A 21,260-nucleotide genomic window follows, 5' to 3' on the forward strand; every position below is an offset into this window, starting at 1 on the left:
CAGGATAACATTACACTCCAAAAAACTGGCAGTGGAATGGGAGCAAGAGATGACTAAAAGTAGTCTAGTACTAAAACTAGTTTCATCTGTGATGATTTGTTATTACAAATTGGAATGCAGTTTGTTAGCACACTTCTTGAACACAAAGTCATTACGGGCAGTTTACTTCATCTGCTTAACCCATAATTGAGATTAGTTTTTGAAAACTGTATTATGTTAAAGTTTTAAAATGTGTTTTTGGAAAGAATGCTAACCTCTTCTTTCCCCAGGGCCATAACTTATGTTTCTGGTGAACATGATAAACATAATGTGAATTAAGACTTCAAATATAATAAAACAGCGCACAGCAGAAGAATGAAGTCAGGAAACATTTTATTTCCATCCAGTTTTGCAAGTATTAAGGATGGCATAAGAGTTTTTCCCACCACTCTGATTTACGAAATTATTACATCCCTAGAAGAGGCAAAGCTTATAATGCTTCTTGTCTTTTCCTCCCAAATGCTTGTAAGTTGTGTGATTGTTTAGTTTGTTTTATTTGTCTCTTTCTGTCCCTATCTAATACAAACTTCAAACCTCCTTCACCCTCTCCCCAATAGCTGGGTGTGGAGAAGCTGCACTGAGGCAGTCAGTAATGAGAAGTTATAAAAATATTAATCAGCAACATACACTACACTAACACCTGGGATGCTCACAACATACAGAAGACAACTTTGCAACTATTCTGTTTGCCATCATTGTTTCTGCAGATCAGTAATGTAAGATTGGTTCTCTAGGACATGCGCACAACAGTTACTTCAGATTCTTCTGATTCCTCCCAATTTCTAGGCAACATTTAATTTTGTATTTACTATTTTTAAGACAAAATGTTGAAACCAGTTCTAGGTATTTAATAGCAAGATTCAAATGGCATCTTCCACAATTATAGAATTAATGCTTAGTACTTGTCAAAAGCTTTTAAAAATTAAGTTATGTTGAAAAATTACTTTCCGTATACCCCATGCAATAAACTGCTCAAATAGTTTAAACTCTTAATTTAATACATCCTAAGTTAGAGAAGAGTTCATATTTAGAAACTAATTCAAGACAGTTCTTAGACCTCATATGGCAGGAATAAAACTATTTTAAATCATCGCTATCAACAGAAAAAATTCTTATAGGAAAAAAGTATATACACTCTCACTATAGCCAGGCAATCATCTCTTCTTTTTCAATACTACCATCAACATTTAGTTGAATTCTTTCAATCAGTAGAACCTAACCAACAATTCACGTTCCAAAATTCAAACATGTTTACTTGTAAAAGGCTGCATCTTTTGTTTGAATCTGAATAAATTTTTCTTTTCCAATCAACAATACAATCAACTTAGTTCAATGCATTTAAGTTTAAGACTGATTTGTAAATTGCTCTCTCTCCTTCACTCCTTTCTAGCTATACAGACCTTTAGAGAGATATTAAGCAAGACCTGTAGAATACAACAATGCAGAGTTTCATTTTAAACTTAGGACTTATCTGGGCATGCCTGCAAACGCTCTCTGACACGAGGTGGAAGTGTTTTTAACAACCTTTCTTCTACAATTAGATTATTTCGCTTTAAGAGCTGACATTCTTCCAGTTCAGCAGGAAGTGATTCAAGATAGTTCCCAATGAGCTCTAAGTGAACAAGATTCAGTAGCTGACCCACAAAAGGGGACAAATTCATCAGACTGTTATTTCCCAGAAGAAGAAACTGCAGCTTTTTGCACTGAAATAATCCATCAGGCAGCATTTCAATCTAGAAAAAGAAAAGAACAGAAATAAAATACATTAGAAGGTGTTAGCCTATGTGCAGCTGTGTGTTTTGACATTTCCCCTTTTTATTTTAGGGTGAAATACCCTCTTAGTTTGTGAAAGGACAAGGAAGACTGTAATTCCTCTATCATTATGTGATCAAGTGCTTGAGAGCACTACAATGGTTTTATTATCCCTGTTTTCTTACAAAGCTGCTTAGCTCCTGGCACAAGCAAGCCTGCAAGGGGGAGCACATCCATGTATGCACGCAGAACTGCACGGAGACATGTGCAGGTGGCCAGGCAGAGGAAGAGCCTACTATTCCAAAGAATCACTTAATGAAGAAAAAGCACAGACTGTGAAGAGGTATTAGCAGCTCTTGTGTTGTGAAACCTGTAAAAGCAGTTATCTGTGCAGTGAAGTTGTCCTGACCCACTCTACTGACACGTAACATCCAAAACCAGGATGCAATGCATCCAAAACCCTTCAGCAATGCAAACAATTACAAACCTCAGAAGAATTCACAAGCCTGAGCTCCACACTAACGAGCCAGGCAGTTTAGCACTGATTGTGAGGTTATCAACCACAATTATTTCTCTCTTCCCAGTCATACACCTGAGATGCTCATCAACCAGCTGCTCATTCACTTTAGCTTTCAGCTTGATGTTTTAAGGCAAACATTAAACACTGCTCACTTCCACTAAAATACTACATAGGATTGACAACTGCAGGACAAGGGAAGATCTGTTTCTGCAGCCATGCTAACCTATACCATCTCTGGGTCAAAGCCCTTAAGCAGCTACAAACCAGGCCAGTACTTATTTAGTATTATGTGAGCTTTGCTGATACCAAAGCTTTAGTAATTAAACAAGCACCACCCCTTTTTTCTGCATTTACTTTAATCATGAACACCACAAAAGCTAGAGGTTGTTCCAGAAGAAATAGCAGCTTAAGTCTGTTTTTGTTTTTGAGTAGTAATTCAAAGTTCTACTTACATGGTTTTTTGTCAAAGCCAAGTACTGCAGGTTGGTCAGATAACCGATTTCTTCAGGGATGGAGGTTAGCTTATTATAGCTAAGATCCAAATAGTGTAACTTTCTGCAAAGAAATAGCTGCAATGGAACATTCTTAATATTATTATAATTTAGATACAGCTGTTCCAGATTTGATAAAGCACCAATCTGCACTGGGACATACGAAATACTGTTGTGCCACAATTTTAAGCAAGAAAGATTCTTAAGATGTTGGAAACTAATTATTTCTTCCACTGTTCTGAGATTATTTTCTTTTAAGTCAATTTCATGCAAATTGTTTAGGGTAAAAATGGAATGGGGAATGCGCTCTAAATCACAGCAGATTAGTTCCAAGGTTCTCAGGTTTACCAGCTTCTTCAGGTTATTTAGCACTATCAGTTTATTTCCCTCATTGTTGATAGACAAATGTTGTAAAGAAGGCAGAAGATCTGTGATCACTTGAGGTAAACGGGAAAGGTTGTTTTTTAAGTGAATTGATCTCAGATTTTTTAGCCCCTGAAAGCCATCATTGTATATAGAGTTGTGATGATCTAGCATGAAATATCCTGTTAAACACAATTCTTGTAGGTTTTTTAGATGAAAGACCCAAAATGGAATTCTTCCCATCTCACTAGACTTCAAACGCAAGGTTTTCAGATTTTCTTCTAAGAAGTTGACTGCTGGATAATCCATTGTTAGTGATGAATGATAAACATTGAGTTCTTTGAGATTGACAAGCTGGGTCACAGCTGAAGGAAGTTTGGCTTCAGGAATAAGTTCCAGGCTTAGAACTTCTATTTCTGTCAGTTCAAAGACACTGTCTGGAAGACCATTTAACATGAAAAGGTGAAGTTCAGTCTTGTCTTGGGAGTTTCTTACTAGTTTATTTTTCAGTTTTTCCACTGACCATTCATTGTTAAGATTTATCTGTTTGAGCTCATTTTCACTCAAATCAGACAGGAATATTGAGAATCGTTGGGAATAAAGAGGATCATACTGATCTGCCAAGTGAAGAATAAATGCAAAGTCATTCTTCACATCAGGTATATCAGTGTAATTACTTTTCTCTCTCAACTTCTCAAAAGAGTATTGCTTAAGTGAACTTCTTAACATCCACCACAAACTGTAAGTACAAGTTAATCCATAGAAGATCACCAAAACAACATAAAATGAAGCCAAAACTTTAAAAATTTCTGCTAGCGAATAAACACACTGGTACCTTTTGTAGCCTGTAAAGGCTTGAACATTAACTACACAATCAATTTCAAGTGTAATAAATGATAAATAGTAGGGGACATAAGTTACTATTATGACAACTACAAAGACTTTCACTATAATCTGTTTCATATACACTGTGTATACGACATCCTTTTCTTCGGCGTGTACTCTGAATTTCTTCACTTTTTCAAATATAGCTTTAGCTTGTTCCCCTTCTTTTTTGTCAAGAACACTGGAATTTTCTCTTCCAGTTGTTTCCAAGCCATGTTGTGAATATGGCAGGGACTGTCTGCTGGCCCCTATGTCTCCTGAACACTGAGGTGATGAAATTGCTGGTTTTGATTTGGCTGTTGGCAACTTCCTGGCAGACTGCTCAGCAACTGTTTCTGAGAGGGCACGCGTTGTCCAGGGCGAGTCGAAACACTTCTGAAGAACGGCTACAAAGTGCTCAAGCCTGGAACTTGTACTGGGATAGTAAAGCCAGAAATTACTGCAAGCTGCAAAAATGAAGGTATGCAAAAGCACTAGGTATGGAAAAAATTTGGCAAACCAGTGAAGCTGTCGCTCATAACACACTGCATCGATGTAGGAATACTGCTGCCGATGGAGATAATTCTGGATTTTAAGCGGGATGATTATCGGTGCTGTCGAGCTAGCTGACATGTTAAGGTTGGCTTTAACTAAATCCCAAGGCACAGCACAATGATTGTCAAATTCTAGCTTGCAAGGAAGACAACACAATACTCTGGTTTGAGTAAGCTGGAGAGCCCCAGCAAGCACAGCAACTAGCAGCATTATCATGGTGAGGTAATACCAGAAGACATCCCACCATGGTTTTAGTATGTGGTAGGATGACTGGGCATCTGCTAAGCATTTGAGTTCTGTTAGCGTGATCATGACTTTCACCTGTGAGAGAACAGCAGCTGGTAGAAGAAAAAAGAGAAGAAAAGACATTCTTAGAGAATTGTTAAAAAAAAATCTCACCATTAAATACTTGAGATCTATTATTGTTATCGCAGTTCTAAATATGTGTAACATGTGACCTGGACTCCAGAGCACAGCAAAAAGATCCAAGAACTTCTGGGACCTGACCCCATCCATCATCTCATGGATTTATTTTAAGGAAAGGTACGTGGGAGTGCAAAAACTTAAAGAGTGAAACTAGCCTGAGAGAAGGTATATTAAAACCAAACATTTGGGTACTGCTGCAGTAGAAGCCACAAACAGGTATAAGTCAAAGAAGTGGCTGATGTACTATTAGCAGTCCTTCACTACCATTATAAACTTACATAAGTGATTTTTTATTTATGAAGAATTCCAAAATCAGAGTGGTACATGAACATGATGGCTCTTGTTTTTTAGAATCTTCTACCAGATTAAATAATTCTACCCAATTAAAAAGACACAAATTCCCAAAAAGCCCTTGTGTATTACATATTCTTATACATAATTCCTCATCTTCTCCCATCAAGAGAACTAAGCGTATTGGCAGAATTAAAATTAAGGTGGCACAATGTATTATTGTTCAATATTGTTATATATATATAAAAATGACACATTTAACTCCCAGAAGCATAGGTTTGATTCATACTTACTTTACTAATTAAAGAGAATAAAAAACACAACACTGCTCAGTCAGGAGGTCTACACCTTTTAAAATTCCTTGGACATGCCATCTTTACATTTGTCTTCATTCTGGATGAAGAAAACATTGAATATACTTATTTAATGACAATGTAAATAAAGAGCAAACATTTCAGCTTTCATTACAACTGCTGCCTCATTATGCCTCCATTAAGCTCTGCATTGCTACAGCTACATGAAATGGAAAAGGATGTATATATGTGATCATGCAGCATGTAAAGTCAAAGTTTTGCAGTCACATCAACAGAAAAATCCCCAAACACCCAGGAAAATTGCCTACAGCTAAGCCCTATTTCAACAAGGAAGTTATTTTTTTTTCCCCCAAATAACTATGAACCTGTTACTTGGGAAACTGACCCCCACCTGGCAACACTCTCCTTTCAGGCAGCTGTAGAGACTGATAAGTTGCCCTTGACTGATAAGTTCCTCCTTTTCTCCTGGATGAGCTCCCCCAGCTGCTCCTCACAGAACCTGTGCTCCAGACCCTTCCCCAGCTCCACTGACCTTCTCTGGGCTCACTCCAGCCCCTGAATCCCTTTCTTGTAGTCAGGGCCCCAGAACTGGACACAGCACTCGAGGCAGAACCTCCCCAGTGCTGAGCACAGGGAAGGGCCCTGGTGCCCCTGGTTGCACTGTTTTTGATACAGACCAGGATGCCATCGGCCTTCTTGGCCACCTGGGCACACATTGTCTCTTGTTTATAATATATTGGTACTGTACATTTCAATTTTAAACAGAGCTGACAAACTGTTATAAAAGTCAAACAATAGCTGAACCTGATTCTTACTCCACATTCAAGTGGAAAAAATGACCGAAAATAAATTAACCCTTCTTGCAATGACAAAGCTATCTGTAATAGAATACAAAAACTTACCAGGCCCACCCAAGGGAAAGCAGCTGAAGAAGGACTGGATGGTTACAATACACTCCTGTAAGGAAAATAAATTGTCATAAGACTGTGAAATGTTTGGACTCCAAAAACTGTGAGTATTAGAACAGCAGCTCATTACTGCTTCCACAGCAGCATTTCAAAGAGCCAACATCTATGAGTAAAAGATCTAAGGATCTACAAGATGCCACCTCCTTCAAATTATCTACGTGTTCACTACCTGAAAGTTGCTTTTCCTGAAGTAGAAATAAAGTAATGGCTTTGTCATTCTCCCCTTTCTAAGCACTAAAAGCCATGTAAGCTCAACAATTTTTACATTTACGTAAAGTTACAAGTTCTGCAGCTGAGATGCTACACAGCGGAAAAATAGCAATTTCTTTAATCACTCCAACTTCCAAAAGCACATTTCAAATGCCTTTAAAATGAGTTCTTTTGACATAATTCTTGTGGTTTGAATATAAATTTGTCAGTATAAAAGCATAAAGGGATACTAAACCCATTCAAATTAAGGCTTTCGTTCTGCAAAGAATACCTGGATCACATCTTGACTCAAGCCAAACATGCTTGATTTGAATGTAAACAGAAGAAAATCAAAAACATTTTTTCCCTTCCAGCCTAAAATTTAAACCAGTCAATTCTTCTTGCTTGAAGTTTGTTATAAAAATGTTAATAAAAATGCTATAAAAATGGAAGACTTGGGACCTCTGTTAAAGTTGTAAAGAACACACTAAGAGATTAATATATTGAATGATGCAACAAAGTAAGATCAAAAGGTAAAAATAGCAAACTTTTAAAAAAGAAAATCACTTGAAAAGTCAAAATTTTCACTAAATTGGCTGACGGTTTAACATACTGTGAAAGGTCCAATGGGCATGAGGATGGGAGCAATTCTTTTCCTAACAAACATGGAAACCTCATCAGGGACTTGGGGAGATACAAACATTTTTAGATGATTCATATAACTGAATGCTTACTGGAGTATTCTTGGGGAATAAGGCATACCTGCTCAAAACAAAGGACAAAATTCAGAGTACAATAAAACAGTTAACACTCTTTGATAAAGCATTTTCCCTAAAATTTACAAAATTGAGAACAATTCTGTGAAAATCATATTGGTATACTTAAGACTATGCATCACTCAATACACCTTTTTCAACCAATGACATAGTGCTCAAAAATAAAAAATGCTTTGTTTTTGTACAGACTGAGAACTCAATCTGCGGCTGACCCAGGTAACTTTGTGAGGTCTGTTTCTATAAACTGCTTTGTCACCTCTCTGCCTTGCAGAGAGTATGCAGTATATACAATTGTAACATAAACACGTGAATTATTGATGATAATTTTGCTGAAGATATTTTTCTTTCAAATCCTATCTGTATGCCAAGAGTGGCTAACCAAATGGAATAATGCTGAACTGTAATGGATTTGATAAACCTCATCTCCAGCAGCTTTCAACCCATATCAAAGCCATAAAAGCTTTTCAAAGGTGGCCTAACTCAATTGGCAATCTTTCTTACAAGAAGAGAGAATGAAGCTTAGCCCCAGGCAAGATGATGACTTCAGGAGAGTTACTCCAGACCAATACAGAGACACAGGCCAGAAAAATAAAGTAATAAAGACCACTAATATTGAGGTAATTTTTAGTTCCTTCAAGACTTATTAAATCAGAACAGCAGAAACATATCCAGAATATGAATAAAAGGCTCTCGTTTTGAAAAAATATTATCTGTAAGCATCAGACACCCACCACCACCCCCAGCTGCCAAAAGGGTACTTAGTATTGCATTGCTCTCTCATTTGGTCATTGCCCACAGAATTTTAGGCACATGTTGTCAGGGATGTCTTTGCAGCAAGGCAGTTACCTTGCCTGTCCTCCCTAAATGGTATTCAACTGGTGTTTCTGACATACTAATTTAATCAAAATAGATTTATACAACTAAAGCTTTATGCAACTACTTGACAGGTACTCCCATGGCCCCCCTGTCTTGCTTTTTTCCCCTCCCTCTCAAAGAAACACAGTCACCAAGTTTTCAGGCAGTCTCTTTAGACTCTTGCAGCTGCTTCTCAGCCTAGATAGGGAGATGCTGACATACTAAGTAATGTATCTTGTTTAATCAATTTTCTATCAAAAATCATTCCTGAACTACAGAACCAACTTAGCTTCTAGCTAGTTTAAATAGATCACTTTTTCTTCTCAAGTTTTGGATAGAAAATTAAGTTTGACAATGAACTAAAAATATCAGTTTTGCTTCATATGCAGTTTTGAGACTCCCCTATGAGATTCCCAGCACCTGTTTATGGTTTTATATGCACAGCTTGAGCCTTGCAAATAAAACCTCATGAAAATTCCCAAAAGAACAAAAATAAACAAACTTTACACATACACACGCTCATCACCCACACCAGATCTTTCCTGGCAAAACCTTTTTTTATTGGCATGCTACTGCTCCCTTTCTCAAGTATTCTGTAAACAGCAAACAGCGAGGTACTGCAGGAGTTCTGGTGCAAGTGACTCCATAAAGAATGATACTGCCATATTTACTCTTAGCAGAAGCATTTACATGACTGCCTCTCCCCTTTTTAAGCTGTGATTCTTTCAGAATCTGTACGTTGGTCACCCTGCGCATACAGAGATTCAGTTGCAGGACCTTTTTGATAGGGATTGTGGTTTTGAATCTGTATTCCACTGAATGCTGAATAACACAAACAAGATTAGAGAAAGCTTCTTTCCAGCTCCTTCTGAAGAAGATCACAGGTGACAATTAAATATGTGTAAGTGATTATCCTTTTGTATTTAAAACAAATCCAAAGACATTCCCACACTCTACAATAAACAGTATGTTCCTCAAGCACTGGATCTTCAGCACTACATTAACATTATTCCAAGTTTGCCATATCAACCTGTTAAATAATCAAAGATCCAAAGTCCTTCCAAATACTCAGAAATTAGGCTACAGACAATCTCAACCATGTGTACCTGGACTGCATAGAGGCCCTTGACTTTCTTAAACACTCCTGCTCTCAAGACAGCTGAACATAAGGTGCAAAACAGTAACAGCAAAATTTTACACTGCTTAAAAATCAGTCTTTGCTCTTGGGGGAAGGCTTACATGAACCTTTATAGCCAAGTAATTTCTCGAGAAAAGAATTGTAAACATAGTTTAAAATTTAGTGAGTTAGGCTACCCTTTACTTTATGAGATTTACCCTTCACTGCTACAGCTTCAAAGGTCATTGCACAGCCCATAAGTTGATAAAAAAATCTTAAGATCAAGTAACTACTACCTCACTATACCACTATCGTATCTTCATGAAGCTGAAAAAACCAAGAGTAGAACATGCCAAGTATATCTCAGCTTCCTGAACTACCTAAAAGCTTGAACATTCCCAGGTTCAACACAAAAGGACTTAGGTGGAAAAAAAAAAGCAACCTAAAGGCAGTTTCGCTCTTCTTTCTTTCTCTGGTACACTTAATGTAAGAAAAATACTTTGTATAGTCTAAAGTTGCAGTCTAATCTAAATTGAAAATATGCTTTACTCTGTGGGGGCCTGAATATATGTTGTATTGTGGGATCTGTGTGGGTCCGAGTTGCTCCAAACGAGCTGCAGCTGCAGGGTCCTTAGTTGGGCAGCAGCTGTAGCTCGTGAAGATAACTGAAATAAATAGGGGTGGGTCAAGAGCCCAAGAGGAGCCCCTGAGAAGACAGGAAGGACTGTGCTGTAGAGAATGGAGAAGAGCCCCAGCAGAGAGGCGAGAACAACGCTGCAGCGAAGATTACAACAACTGGTGCCCCGTGTGAGGAAGAACACTGCAACCAAACATTGAAAGAAGGTATGGAATCCCCCGAACAGCCGAGAGCTGTGGCAGCCTGAGAGCTGGGACTGTATAGGGATATGTATATATTCTATGTATGTATCTAAAGAGAGCTGAGAGCTGTGGCAGCCTGAGAGCTGGGACTGTATAGGGATATGTATATATTCTGTGTGTGTATCTAAGACAGCCGAGAGCTGGGCGAGAGCTGTGGCAGCCTGAGAGCTGGAACTGTATGTGTATTGTAATTGTATAATTGTTAAAAGAAAAGGGGGGTTACAACATTACTCCAATTTGGTTAGCTTTACAAGCACAAGACTTTCCTGAAATCTGACAGTGCAGGACTAGACACATTACATTGTGCATTTCCTTCCTATGCCTGCAGCCTCCAAAACAGACCAGTCTTCCTTGAGCCATATTAACTTCTCATTAAATATCACTGATATCCACCTATTGAGCCTTTTCTCTATTCCAGGAAGGCCAGTCAAGAGATAAACTTTGGTTGTAAAATCTGTCACTGTTCAAACACTCACTAGGGAGACGGACCACATTCAAACATTCCAGCTGCCTAAAATGACAAACCTGTGGGCCCTCACAGATCAGGACCACATCAGTTAGCTCTGCCCAAGGGCATGAAGGTACTGGAGCTGAACTCTCACAAGATGGGAGGGTAAAAACAAGTCCACTATTTTGAAGATTAAACTCTGTAATAAAGCTGCATTATGAGTTTTGCATTTAAAAGTTGTGTTAAGTGTGCTTTTTATTTCATTCAAGTCTAGCCCATACAGGAATTTCAAACACAAATTCACATTCAGATATAAATATTTTTACTAGTAAAAGCACTTTCTCCAGCCCTCTCCTTAAATTAAGGATTGTGTTCTATCTGAAATAGGTCACAACCTATGCTCCTAGAAAGTGAGAAAAAGATTCAGTTTAAACCCAAGTTTAGAACCAGAGATAGGTGAGACAATCAGTTTGCAGAAAAACCCTACAAAATAAAATGTAGAAAAATTGGTAAGTAGGTACAAACCTAAGATTTGGAAAAAGTATGTTACAGAGTTAGATAGATAAGACTTCTAATGGTAAAAAAAATACAGTAAAATGAAAGGTGGACCAGATTTGCTTTCATGTAATTGCATCAACATTACCAATCTCTTTAAGAACAAGCTGTCTGCTTGTCCAGAGCATATAACTCCATTTGTAGCCATGGTGCTTTCTCAGATCCCTAATGAACCAAGCAGGATCTGGACTCAGAATCAAATCTGAGCATTTCTAGTAAGCAATGTTTTTTACAGCTTTACTGTCTCAGTACTATTTTTAAACTCAGAGATGCATTTTTAAAATATACAAATTAAGGTTATAACTTAAAACTTGAGACATATCAGCCTCTAAAATACTGAATACAAGAAATATCAATGCAAGCATCTGTTCAGAAGAGTGCATTATATTGATCATACAATAGATACTTACCTAGTTACATCCCAATATTTAATTAATAACTTATATAATTTGTGTTCATTGGAAACGCTAGCACTCTTGTTTGCTTCATTAATTTACATTTCTCCAAGCAGCTGTATATTGCACATACTCCACTTTGAAAAGGAAATTATTGGAAGAATGTGGCAGCAATGATGTAGCTCTCAGAGCAGCAAAGGCTGTCCTTCACTAATACCCAAGAAAATACTTGCAGCAACAAAGGGCACCATCCCTGTACAAACCTAATCTGGATGTCTAAAGAGCTTTATCATCTCAGAAAAAGGCAACAAAACCAGAATCAGAACAGCAAGACTAAGAATGCACAAAGGAATGGTGACTTGAGAAATCAGACTAAAGGAAGGGGCTTTCTAGCATAAGGGAAAGAAGAATGAGAATCTAGTGGGGATGGAAAGAAGGGGAGAGAATTGTATTGGAAATGTATCTGCCTTCTCAGGCCAGAAGCACATAGTCCATAAGTGCTCAGCTAATGCTAATTTAAACCACAGGAGACAGCTCTCTCCAGGCATGCCATGCTGTCAAGCATTCCAGCCCAAATGTGTCAAGGAAGATACCAGGAAATTGGCACAGATCACACTCTCAAGTGATATCTAGAAGAACAGGCCTCCTTTGTCCTTCCCCCATCTCCCAGTTAGGTTTTAAAGTCAGTAACTCAGTTGTAAAGATACTACAGTCTTTACTTCCAAGTTCCAAAGAAATCCTGGAGCAAGTTTGGAACATTAAATATTAGAAGTCTCCTTAGTGCTTCACCTGTTCTTTCCTAAACAAGCATGATGACACCAAAAGCAGCCTCATTAGTCCCAGCCTAGGTCTTTTAACTGCACCTTTGGTAGCTCTCCCAGAAACCAGCTTACACAACAGTACATCAAGTCCCTCATCCCAGTACTAACACAGCTAACACAGGATCAGACACCTTCCAACTGCATGAAATACGACTTTTCAAGCTTGCTTATTGTACCTTTTTATTCTTGTAACCATGTTTTTGGGTCTTTCTCATGCTGGGAAATATGACTACATAACCATAAGACAATGGTATCAGCAGTATCCCTCCAGCATTCTCAATGAGCATCAATGGTATCTATTTTATTTTGCATACCAAGATAAGTATTACAATAGAAAATTAATTTTTGTCCCTTCAGTTTCCGTAAGTCAGAGATACGATGTCAATTCATTGTGCTGCCATGCTCAGGACATCAGAAAGCAAAGCATAGAGAACACTAGAGAATATTCACAACTTAAATACTAGTAGCTTTTTCTACAAGCAGATTCTTTATTTATAGTATAGCTTATTATCTTCAGTCTTCAAGAGCAGTAACAGTACAAAGGACCTAGCAGCATAATACAGTTAGAATTATATAACAAGAGACCCTCTTTCCTTGGGAAAAGGCAAGGAATTGCACATACACCCTCTTTCCATTTTCAGTGTCCTCAATAAAATCATAAATGGCCAAAGACATTTGAAACAGCCAAGACAACTTCATTAGCCTTACTGGAAACCAGTCTGAAATAAGAGAATAGTCTCAGAAGGAAGAACTTAGGAATATGTCCACAAACATGAACCAACTCTGAATTAATTTCTCAAGCACCATCAAGAGTGCTGCTGTCACAGCAGAATAAAGCACACTGACTACAAATCCTGCTTAACAAGTCAGGTAAGCATTTGGGTCAATTTTGTCGTCCACAAGATAACATGTTGCTATAACTAGGCTATCAACATCATTTGTTACATGGCATTGTAATATCATATGTACTCAGGTATTAACTAAAGCAGGTTCATATTCTGATTTGCTTCTTCTAAATAAAGGAATAAGGAATTCAACCACACTGCATTTAGACAACAATGGAAGGTGCCAACATTTTTCACACCACCTCTGCAGAGAGCAGAATACTGAAATCCAGTGGTTATTGTTATTCAGAACCTCCATTCTATATGAATTTCCTAGCTCAAACATTGCTTTCCAAAACAATAACCATACCTAACCTAGTTAATAATTTACTTCTGACAGCTGAATCGTTTCATGCAAGTAATTTCATTTCTTTCCAACTCAAACGTCTCAACTGCAAAATTATGGTAACACTTCTGCTATTTTCAAAAAATTATTTAAATGAGGAATATTATACACTAATAATTTCTTACCAGCTATTTAGCTGTTTTGGATTGTGCTAAGCTTCTGTTTGGTTCTGAGAGCTGGAAATACGTGCTATTCCTTTTCATAATAGTGGTCAAACAGTTATCACCTTTGTCTGATCTCAGAAATATTAATTTCTATTTGCAGTCCTCATTCTACCTAGAATAATTCTGATGTTTCTAAAATATGAACAGTTATCTAGTACAATAACTTAAAATTTGAACATCTGGATGAAAAAAGGATAACAAAGTTTTTTCAACATTTATAGACTGCAAAGACCAAGCAGCATTCTCTCAGGATAGCAGATGTGAGAATGGAAACAGCAACTGAGGTCACAAAAAATAGATACCAAATGTATTCTGTCTCTGCAAGATAATTATTACCATGTACAAATATAGCCACAAGATTGGTCAAAAAATGGTCTTTTAGTTTTAATTTTTCCTGATGCTGCGTAAGATTAATGGAGAACTTTCTAGAAGGGAATATTATTATTTCCATAGACAAGAACTTAATTGCATCTAGGAAAATATAATTATCAGGGCAGCAATACAGAAACACATTTCACTCTATTAGTTCTGACATCAGAAAGCTGATTTGGATTTTCAGTAGTGGCTCATATCTCCTTTTAGAAGCAGCAGGTTTTCATCTTGTTTAACTGGAAAGACAGTTACTCATGAATGCCAGCCTGACAAACTGAAACACTCGATTCTAGATGTTTGGTCTAAACAGCTAAAATAGAATAATGAGAACAGATAAATTTCCAATTGATATCTGATGCAAACTCACTCCTTTTGTATGCCAGCTCTCCTGAAGCCCATCTTATTATCTTTTTAAAGAATATCCCCACCCCAAAGTAAGAAAAAGAAAAACTTGGGACTAGAGTCAAATACAAGCCTGCTCGACATGGAAATTGAACAGGCTTTACCAATCCTCCAGCAGCGTGCAATGTGGCTGCACAACCCCCTCAGCCTCTTAAGTATCTTCCTATTCATATTACTCTGCATTATGTATTTACTAATTGGACAAAGCAACCAGCTACATCTTCTTTTAATAAAATGAATGGACTGAAAGACAAATTTCACACTGCACACCCTGTGTGGTAGTGTCTGCACAAATAGCATGCCTAAACATAACTGTACAGTTCAGAGCTGCACATATGCAGGGATCAGGAGAGCCGAAAGTCACGCTGTACCTATCAGAAACATCTCCTAGAACAATGCTAAGTTTCAGAACCACAAACAAGTGATCAGACTTGAATTCTACAGTAAATCCACAGTAATCCTGCTTTGTTTCCTGAGAAAACACAAAGCTAGTTCAGGACCTGTGTTCGCGCGTTGTACTTCCATCAAACCCAAGTGTGCTGTGCGAGGCTCCAACTGTGCAAAATTTCCTTTTTTGAGCAGGCTGTCTGAAGAGACCCAACAGCTGGTAAGGTTTTTCAGATAGCAATATTAATCAGAAGCACACTTTAGTAGGTAGCCGAGTTTAAGAACTACAAAAACAAGAGTCAAGGTTTTATCATCACCTGAATCAATTAAGAACTTTACTTTAAAGTTATAGCCCCATATTTGTATGAAATTAAATAATAATTTGAAGTAAAGCAGACACTGCTTTTAACTCCTCTTTGGTAAATCACTTGAGTATTGACATATCCCATCTCACTTCAATTAAGCAACAATTTTCCCAACTTTGTAGTCAGTGTCACTGCAAAGTTAGTATTTAAACAATGTTAATGTTTAAAAAAAAAGTATTTACTTGGAAAAGGCACTGGAAAAACAACAATCTGTTTCACACTTGCATTGGCATAGGTTGGAAATTAAAGTTTATCTTGTAAGTAATTTAAACACAGGCTAGAAACAAACAGGTTTTAGTTAAAAATTTTCAAATTCCCTCTCTTCTTCAAATATTTTGGGTTACATAACAAATGCACACTAAGATTTTGCTTTCATTTAGAAAGAAAAATTAGTTCAAAGGACTAATAATTCAGCATTAAAATCACAATATGCTACCATTAAATTTCTGTGCAGCAGATCCTCATATTTGGAGGCAAATGATTTTTTTAGCTACCAGAAAGTAGCTAAAGAAATATTTCACAACCTGAACTTGTCAGAATACCGGTATTTTCCCCAGAAAACCAAGGCAATAATGTCTGGGAAATACAGGGTTACATTTTCTGCAACTGAAATAAGAGCTCTAAAAATCAATGCCACTTTAATTAAGCCTGAGCAAACTACATGACCGCGGTTTTGTAGCTGTTGCGTCACAAAACTGAAACTTTGCTAACTGAAATCACAATTCAAACTACTATCTCACAAAGAAACAAAGTGTTTGTAACAATGTCTAAATTCTACTCACAATTAGTAGCAACCAGATTATGTTACTACCATAGTCTTATTGGTATCACTGAACCCCTTACCAGCATTTCAATCCTTTTAGTTTCTCAGAGTCAACTAAATTCTCAATTTCAGAATAAGAAGTTGCATTTCAGTTTACAGCATCCAAACATACGTGGAGGCTGAGCCCTCACAATGGAAATGCAGTCATATCATTTATTTCAGCATGTGCAAATATATTGTTTTGAAATGGAGCAACACCAGTGAGAATTAAATTGAAAAAGTCAATTACAAGTTCTCCACAGTTCCTTTCTGATTGTTGAAAGGCCCTAGAATCCTTGTGGGTGTACATCAGAAGAGTGTGTCAGCACTGTCCCTTGAACTCTGCATTTATAACAGTTTTACTGAGAGCTGCATCATCTGCCTTCCTCCCAAAGTACTACACCACTACAAAGCACAGCCTTTTCATATGGGTAAATTTAAATCAAATAGCTGGGCAAACTATTCATAAGTATTATGACCCTTTAGTTCAACAGTGAATTACAATTTGATTTCAACAAGCTAAAAATTAAATCCAGAACTCATTTGTATCAGACTAACAACTCTTGGGGCAAATAATCCCCAAACCCAAGCAGAAGTACAATAAACTGAAGCCCACTCATCAAGTCTAGTAAAACTCTAACTGGAATTGCATAACCTATGCCACTCAAACATTAAAGACATCATATGTAAACTTTAGAATATTAATTCCACTTTACATTTCTCAACCTTCTACATGGCAACCCATGATATCCGAACCAAATAGCTTCATGACCACAGCACAGACTGCTAACTTATCTTTAAAAAGAATAACTGCAAAAGCAACTGGCCGAATCACACTATTTACAAGACAACAGCTCAACAGCTGTTATAAGGATGCCTAAGGATAAATACAGCCCACAGGTTAGTGCTAAGAATACAGAGAGCAGTGTGAAACACTTAGATAGGCAGCACAGAGACCCATAAAAACCACACCTTATCCCCTTAGTCACATGAAACATCCATTTCTAATCCTAGCTGAGTAAAGCTTTATGGCTTTAGCAGTAGGTATTGTTAGCTGAACTAGTATTATCAGTGCCACAGCCTCTTTTGCTACCTGTAGCACATCAGGCAGCGCAGGCACTGCAGCAGCTAAAGACAGACAAGATTTCCCCCTCCATCCCCCTTACAAAAATACTTCTTTGGAACATACTGCTCTACAAGGTTCATTTTGCAATGCTGGAATACAGATGGATGTTTCTTTAGCACTATTGGTCCCTTTCTAAAAATTATTCTACATTGTTTCATTAACTTCAAACAACAGCTGTATTGGTAACTTGCAATAAACAAAAGGCAATCTTCTCCCCATTAAAACCATGTTTTCCCGAAAGAGGAAACAAATACAAGCCAGACCAGTAACTCCCTTCTCTCAAAAGTGTAAGGGAACTAGCAAGTTAATATTGCACAATTTCTAAAAGTTACATGAATCCTACTGAAGTTATAAGTCAATTGCATTGTGTGAATGCAAAAATATATATTAGTGTAAAACTCTCCAATAAACATTTGTTATCTGGCTACAACAGAATGCTTCAAACACTCAAGAAAACTCTTAAAAATCCCCCTGTATCATATATTAACTACTGGTTCTCTGCCATAATCATTCTCATTTCCACTCTCTTTTCATTTCATGCCCTTTGCACTGCTCAGGGCCACAGATATTGAAGGAAAGTTACCTCTTCTATTCCTCACGCTGTCATCTGAGCTACATGGATTCTGAAGAAAACATGTACAATACAGATGGACGATATTTAATAAATTCTACAAGTACTGTAAGATATCACTGACAACCTCATGGGCTTTCCTTCATCACTCTCTTGAAGTTAAACAAGACAGATCAGTAAGGCCTAATCCGCTGCCCTCCCTGCTATGAAGGTACTTAAGAAAAAATTCCAAGACACCTGAAACAATTGATGTCTTACCTTACCCTTTCAGCAAACAAAGAAAGCTGAGAGTCAGCAGAAGATACATAGCATGAATACTTGAAACCATAATAAACCTAGCTGTTCAATGACTACCTCACAGGTATAGTTTTAAATGACCACACTAGGGGCCAATTCAAACACAGCTTACCTTATCAGCATAATTAATTACATACTTAATATAAAATTAAGCTTTAGAGAAGTCTGCTTTAATCACTGCTATATAACTGGTCAACTGCAGCATTCACTACGGCCAGATTCTGACCCAAAGCCAGGAAGCTGCCCCAGTTTCCCTGAGAAGACGGGCACAAAGTCAGCCTGGCGCCACTTGCACAACTCAGCCAGGGCGCAAAGCGAGGCTGCCACGCAAGGGGCTGCTGCAAGATCCCTGACTAGCTGGGACGAGAAACGCATTGGCCAGGCAGGAGAAAGGAAGGCAACGACAAAAAGGACGGTTCTTGTTCGACACGCAGAACTGTCAGGCCTCAGCACTGACTTAACTCTTTTCTCGCTTGCGGGGAGGCTGGGACTTGGCTCCCGCCTGGCCCTTGCCCGAGGGCAGGTGCCGCCCGCACTCCCGGGGCCGAAGGGTGGCAGCTGCCGCCCGGCCGGGCGAGCCCGGGGCGGAGGAGAGCGGCCCCAGGCGACCTGTAGCGCCCGGGTCACTCGAGGACACGCAGATATCGGTTACGCAAACCACAGAGCGGTTTTCGCCCAGCTCCGCCCGCGGGCCCTGGGGCTGCCACAGACCCGCTCGGCGCCCCGAGCCCGGTCCCTCTCTGTCTCGGCGGGCCCGCGGGGCCACGGCAGGTGAGCGGCCCCGCTGCCGGGCGCCGCCGAGGGACGGGGCGGCCGCCGCGCAGGCTCACCGGGCCATCCGACGAGCGGCGCCGGGCACCCCGCGGGATGGCAGCGCCCTCCCGGTCAGCTGGCGGAGGGGCAACCCCGGGAAAAGCGGGGACTGCGAGAGCTGCCCTCGGAAAGCCCCGCTCCCCTCCTTCCGCCCGTGCCTCCCTCACAGGCCGGGCCCGCGGCGCACCTGTCAGCGGCAGCCGCCCCTCCCTTACCTGGCCCTGCCGCCCCCGGCCCGCCCGCGCAGCGGCGCTGGGTCCGCGCGCTCCGTCCGCGCGGCAGCCGGCGGCGCAGCGCGAGGCACCGGCTCCAACCGGCGCGTCTGGGGCGGGCCCCGCCGCTGTCACGTTACCGCCCGCGCAGCCAATGGGGCGCGGCCGGGGGCGCCGCTGACGGGCCGGGGCGGGGGAGCTGCGGCGGACAAAAGCGCTGCGCTCGGCCCCGGCCCGGCCCCGCCGCTCACCTGCGGAGCCGCCTGACCGCCCCTGCCTGCGGAGCGAAGAGCTCCCGGCCCCCTTGGAGCCTCTCGGTGCGGCACTGCGGCCGTGCCGGCCCGCAGGCAGCAAACCCCCCTCTGCGTGCCGGCGTTTAAATAACCCGAGCCGTTGGAAGAGGTGGAGGAAGTGAGAAAGCCGGCCGTTAGCAAATAAAAATAGACACGGTGACACTCGCGAAATGCAATTTAATCCCACCGGAGGCTTCGGCTGGGCCGGGGTGCGGATCCCGGAGCGGCCCCGGCCCCCGCTGGGGACGGGCGGAAGGAGCGGGGCCGGGGATGCCGGGGAGCGGTACCGGTGATGCTGGGGAGCGGTGCCGCGCGGGTCCGTTCGGGATGAGCTCCCGGCCCAGGCGCGGCCCCGCCGCTGCGAATGTCCTGCTGCACCGGGGGTCTCCTTCCGGGGCCAGGGACACCCAACGCCGGCCACCCTTTCTGACAGGAACAGTCAAAAGTCTGTGCGACTGGACTCTTTTGTGGCACTTAGTTCCACTAAAAAACTGATATCGAAATTATAAAGTTCACAAATAAACACAACGTTTTTTAAAAGTCATAATTGATTTGACTTTCCTCTGCACCTCCTCCAGTAGGCAGTGAAGCTCCCTTCTCCAGATGTCTGAAGAGGGCAGTTCTGCTGGGCAAAGGCAGGAAAGCCTGAAGGAAAATTTTTATTCCTACCTAGATTTCTACAAAAACTGGGACAAACGGGCTCTGTTTCCCTCCTCCTAATCGTGCAAACAGCTCACTCTATTCAAGTAATTGTCCTGACATATTTTCATTATTAGTAACACCTTTGCAAGGACCTAGTCTAAACTCTGTTTACAGTATAATCACACTCCTTACACTGGCTCTGTTATGGTAATGTTTATTCTCTGTCCAGTCATCAATTTCGTGGGAAAAGGGACTATTTTCAAAATATTGCTTTTCCTCCGTGAAACACAAAAATCCTTTTCCCTGCAGCTGTACAAAACCGCCTTCATTTTAAATAGCAAAGACACTAAATTTTACAAAAGCCAACAATTTTCAAATTGTATTCACAGTTTTCAAATATGTATTCAGTACACATTTAGCTAGTAGTGTTAGTTTCAATTTAAAAGAGACATCATGCTTTTGAGGAAGCACAAGCATTGCACTGGAGCCAAAAGTGAAACTGATTAAAACAAAAGGGAGCCTCGCTTTTTAATCCAAACTTGTAGAAATACCAGTGAAGAGGTGTGTTGAAAAAAAAAGACTGTTTGTTTTTCTAGTTTGCAGTCCCGGTGGTAGCCTAGCAGGGAATGTATTTGTTTTAGGCTGACAGTTTCTACTTAGGCTATGTATGCTGATAGTAATCTAAGCTCAGAGAAACAGCTACTGTCACCGCAAAGATGTCAACATCGTGGCATTGTCTGCAATTACCGCTCCAAGAGTCCTTGGTGAGGTTTGGTAAACAGCAGAGAGCAGGCCAGTCTCTTCCCAGGAGACCAATTCCCTTTTGTCTCATGATCTGCCGCCTCCTTAGCTGGCTGTATCAGCGAGACAAATTTTCTGCTCTATTAGGGTTTCCCTGAGGAATTATTTAATCCATTTTACAGGGACTATTTCCCCCATCCCTGAGCAAAATAAATAAAAGTACAT

At 40.1% G+C, this 21,260-nt stretch overlaps 1 protein-coding gene across 1 annotated transcript; it reads right to left on the reverse strand.

Moving 5' to 3' along the window:
- Positions 1-355: 355 nt before the first annotated feature.
- LRRC8B (leucine rich repeat containing 8 VRAC subunit B) lies at positions 356-19,468 on the reverse strand. The gene is made up of 5 exons (XM_064719744.1): positions 19,363-19,468; positions 6,518-6,572; positions 5,595-5,694; positions 2,764-4,922; positions 356-1,772 (listed from the first exon to the last, which is right to left on the reverse strand). Exons 4-5 carry the CDS (start codon positions 4,894-4,896, stop codon positions 1,500-1,502), a joined length of 2,406 nt encoding a protein of 801 aa, XP_064575814.1. The 5' UTR covers positions 4,897-4,922; positions 5,595-5,694; positions 6,518-6,572; positions 19,363-19,468; the 3' UTR covers positions 356-1,499.
- Positions 19,469-21,260: the final 1,792 nt, after the last annotated feature.

This window comes from Zonotrichia leucophrys, chromosome 8 (assembly GCF_028769735.1).
Source record: "Zonotrichia leucophrys gambelii isolate GWCS_2022_RI chromosome 8, RI_Zleu_2.0, whole genome shotgun sequence".
Lineage (NCBI taxonomy): Eukaryota > Metazoa > Chordata > Aves > Passeriformes > Passerellidae > Zonotrichia > Zonotrichia leucophrys.

Excerpts from the sequence above, each read along its gene's own strand:
- LRRC8B (XM_064719744.1), bottom strand. The coding sequence starts at position 4,896 with ATGATCACGCTAACAGAACTCAAATGCTTAGCAGATGCCCAGTCATCC. Across the intron at positions 1,773-2,763 it reads TGGCTTTGACAAAAAACCAT|ATTGAAATGCTGCCTGATGG; the intron begins GTAAGTAGAACT and ends TTCTTTTTCTAG.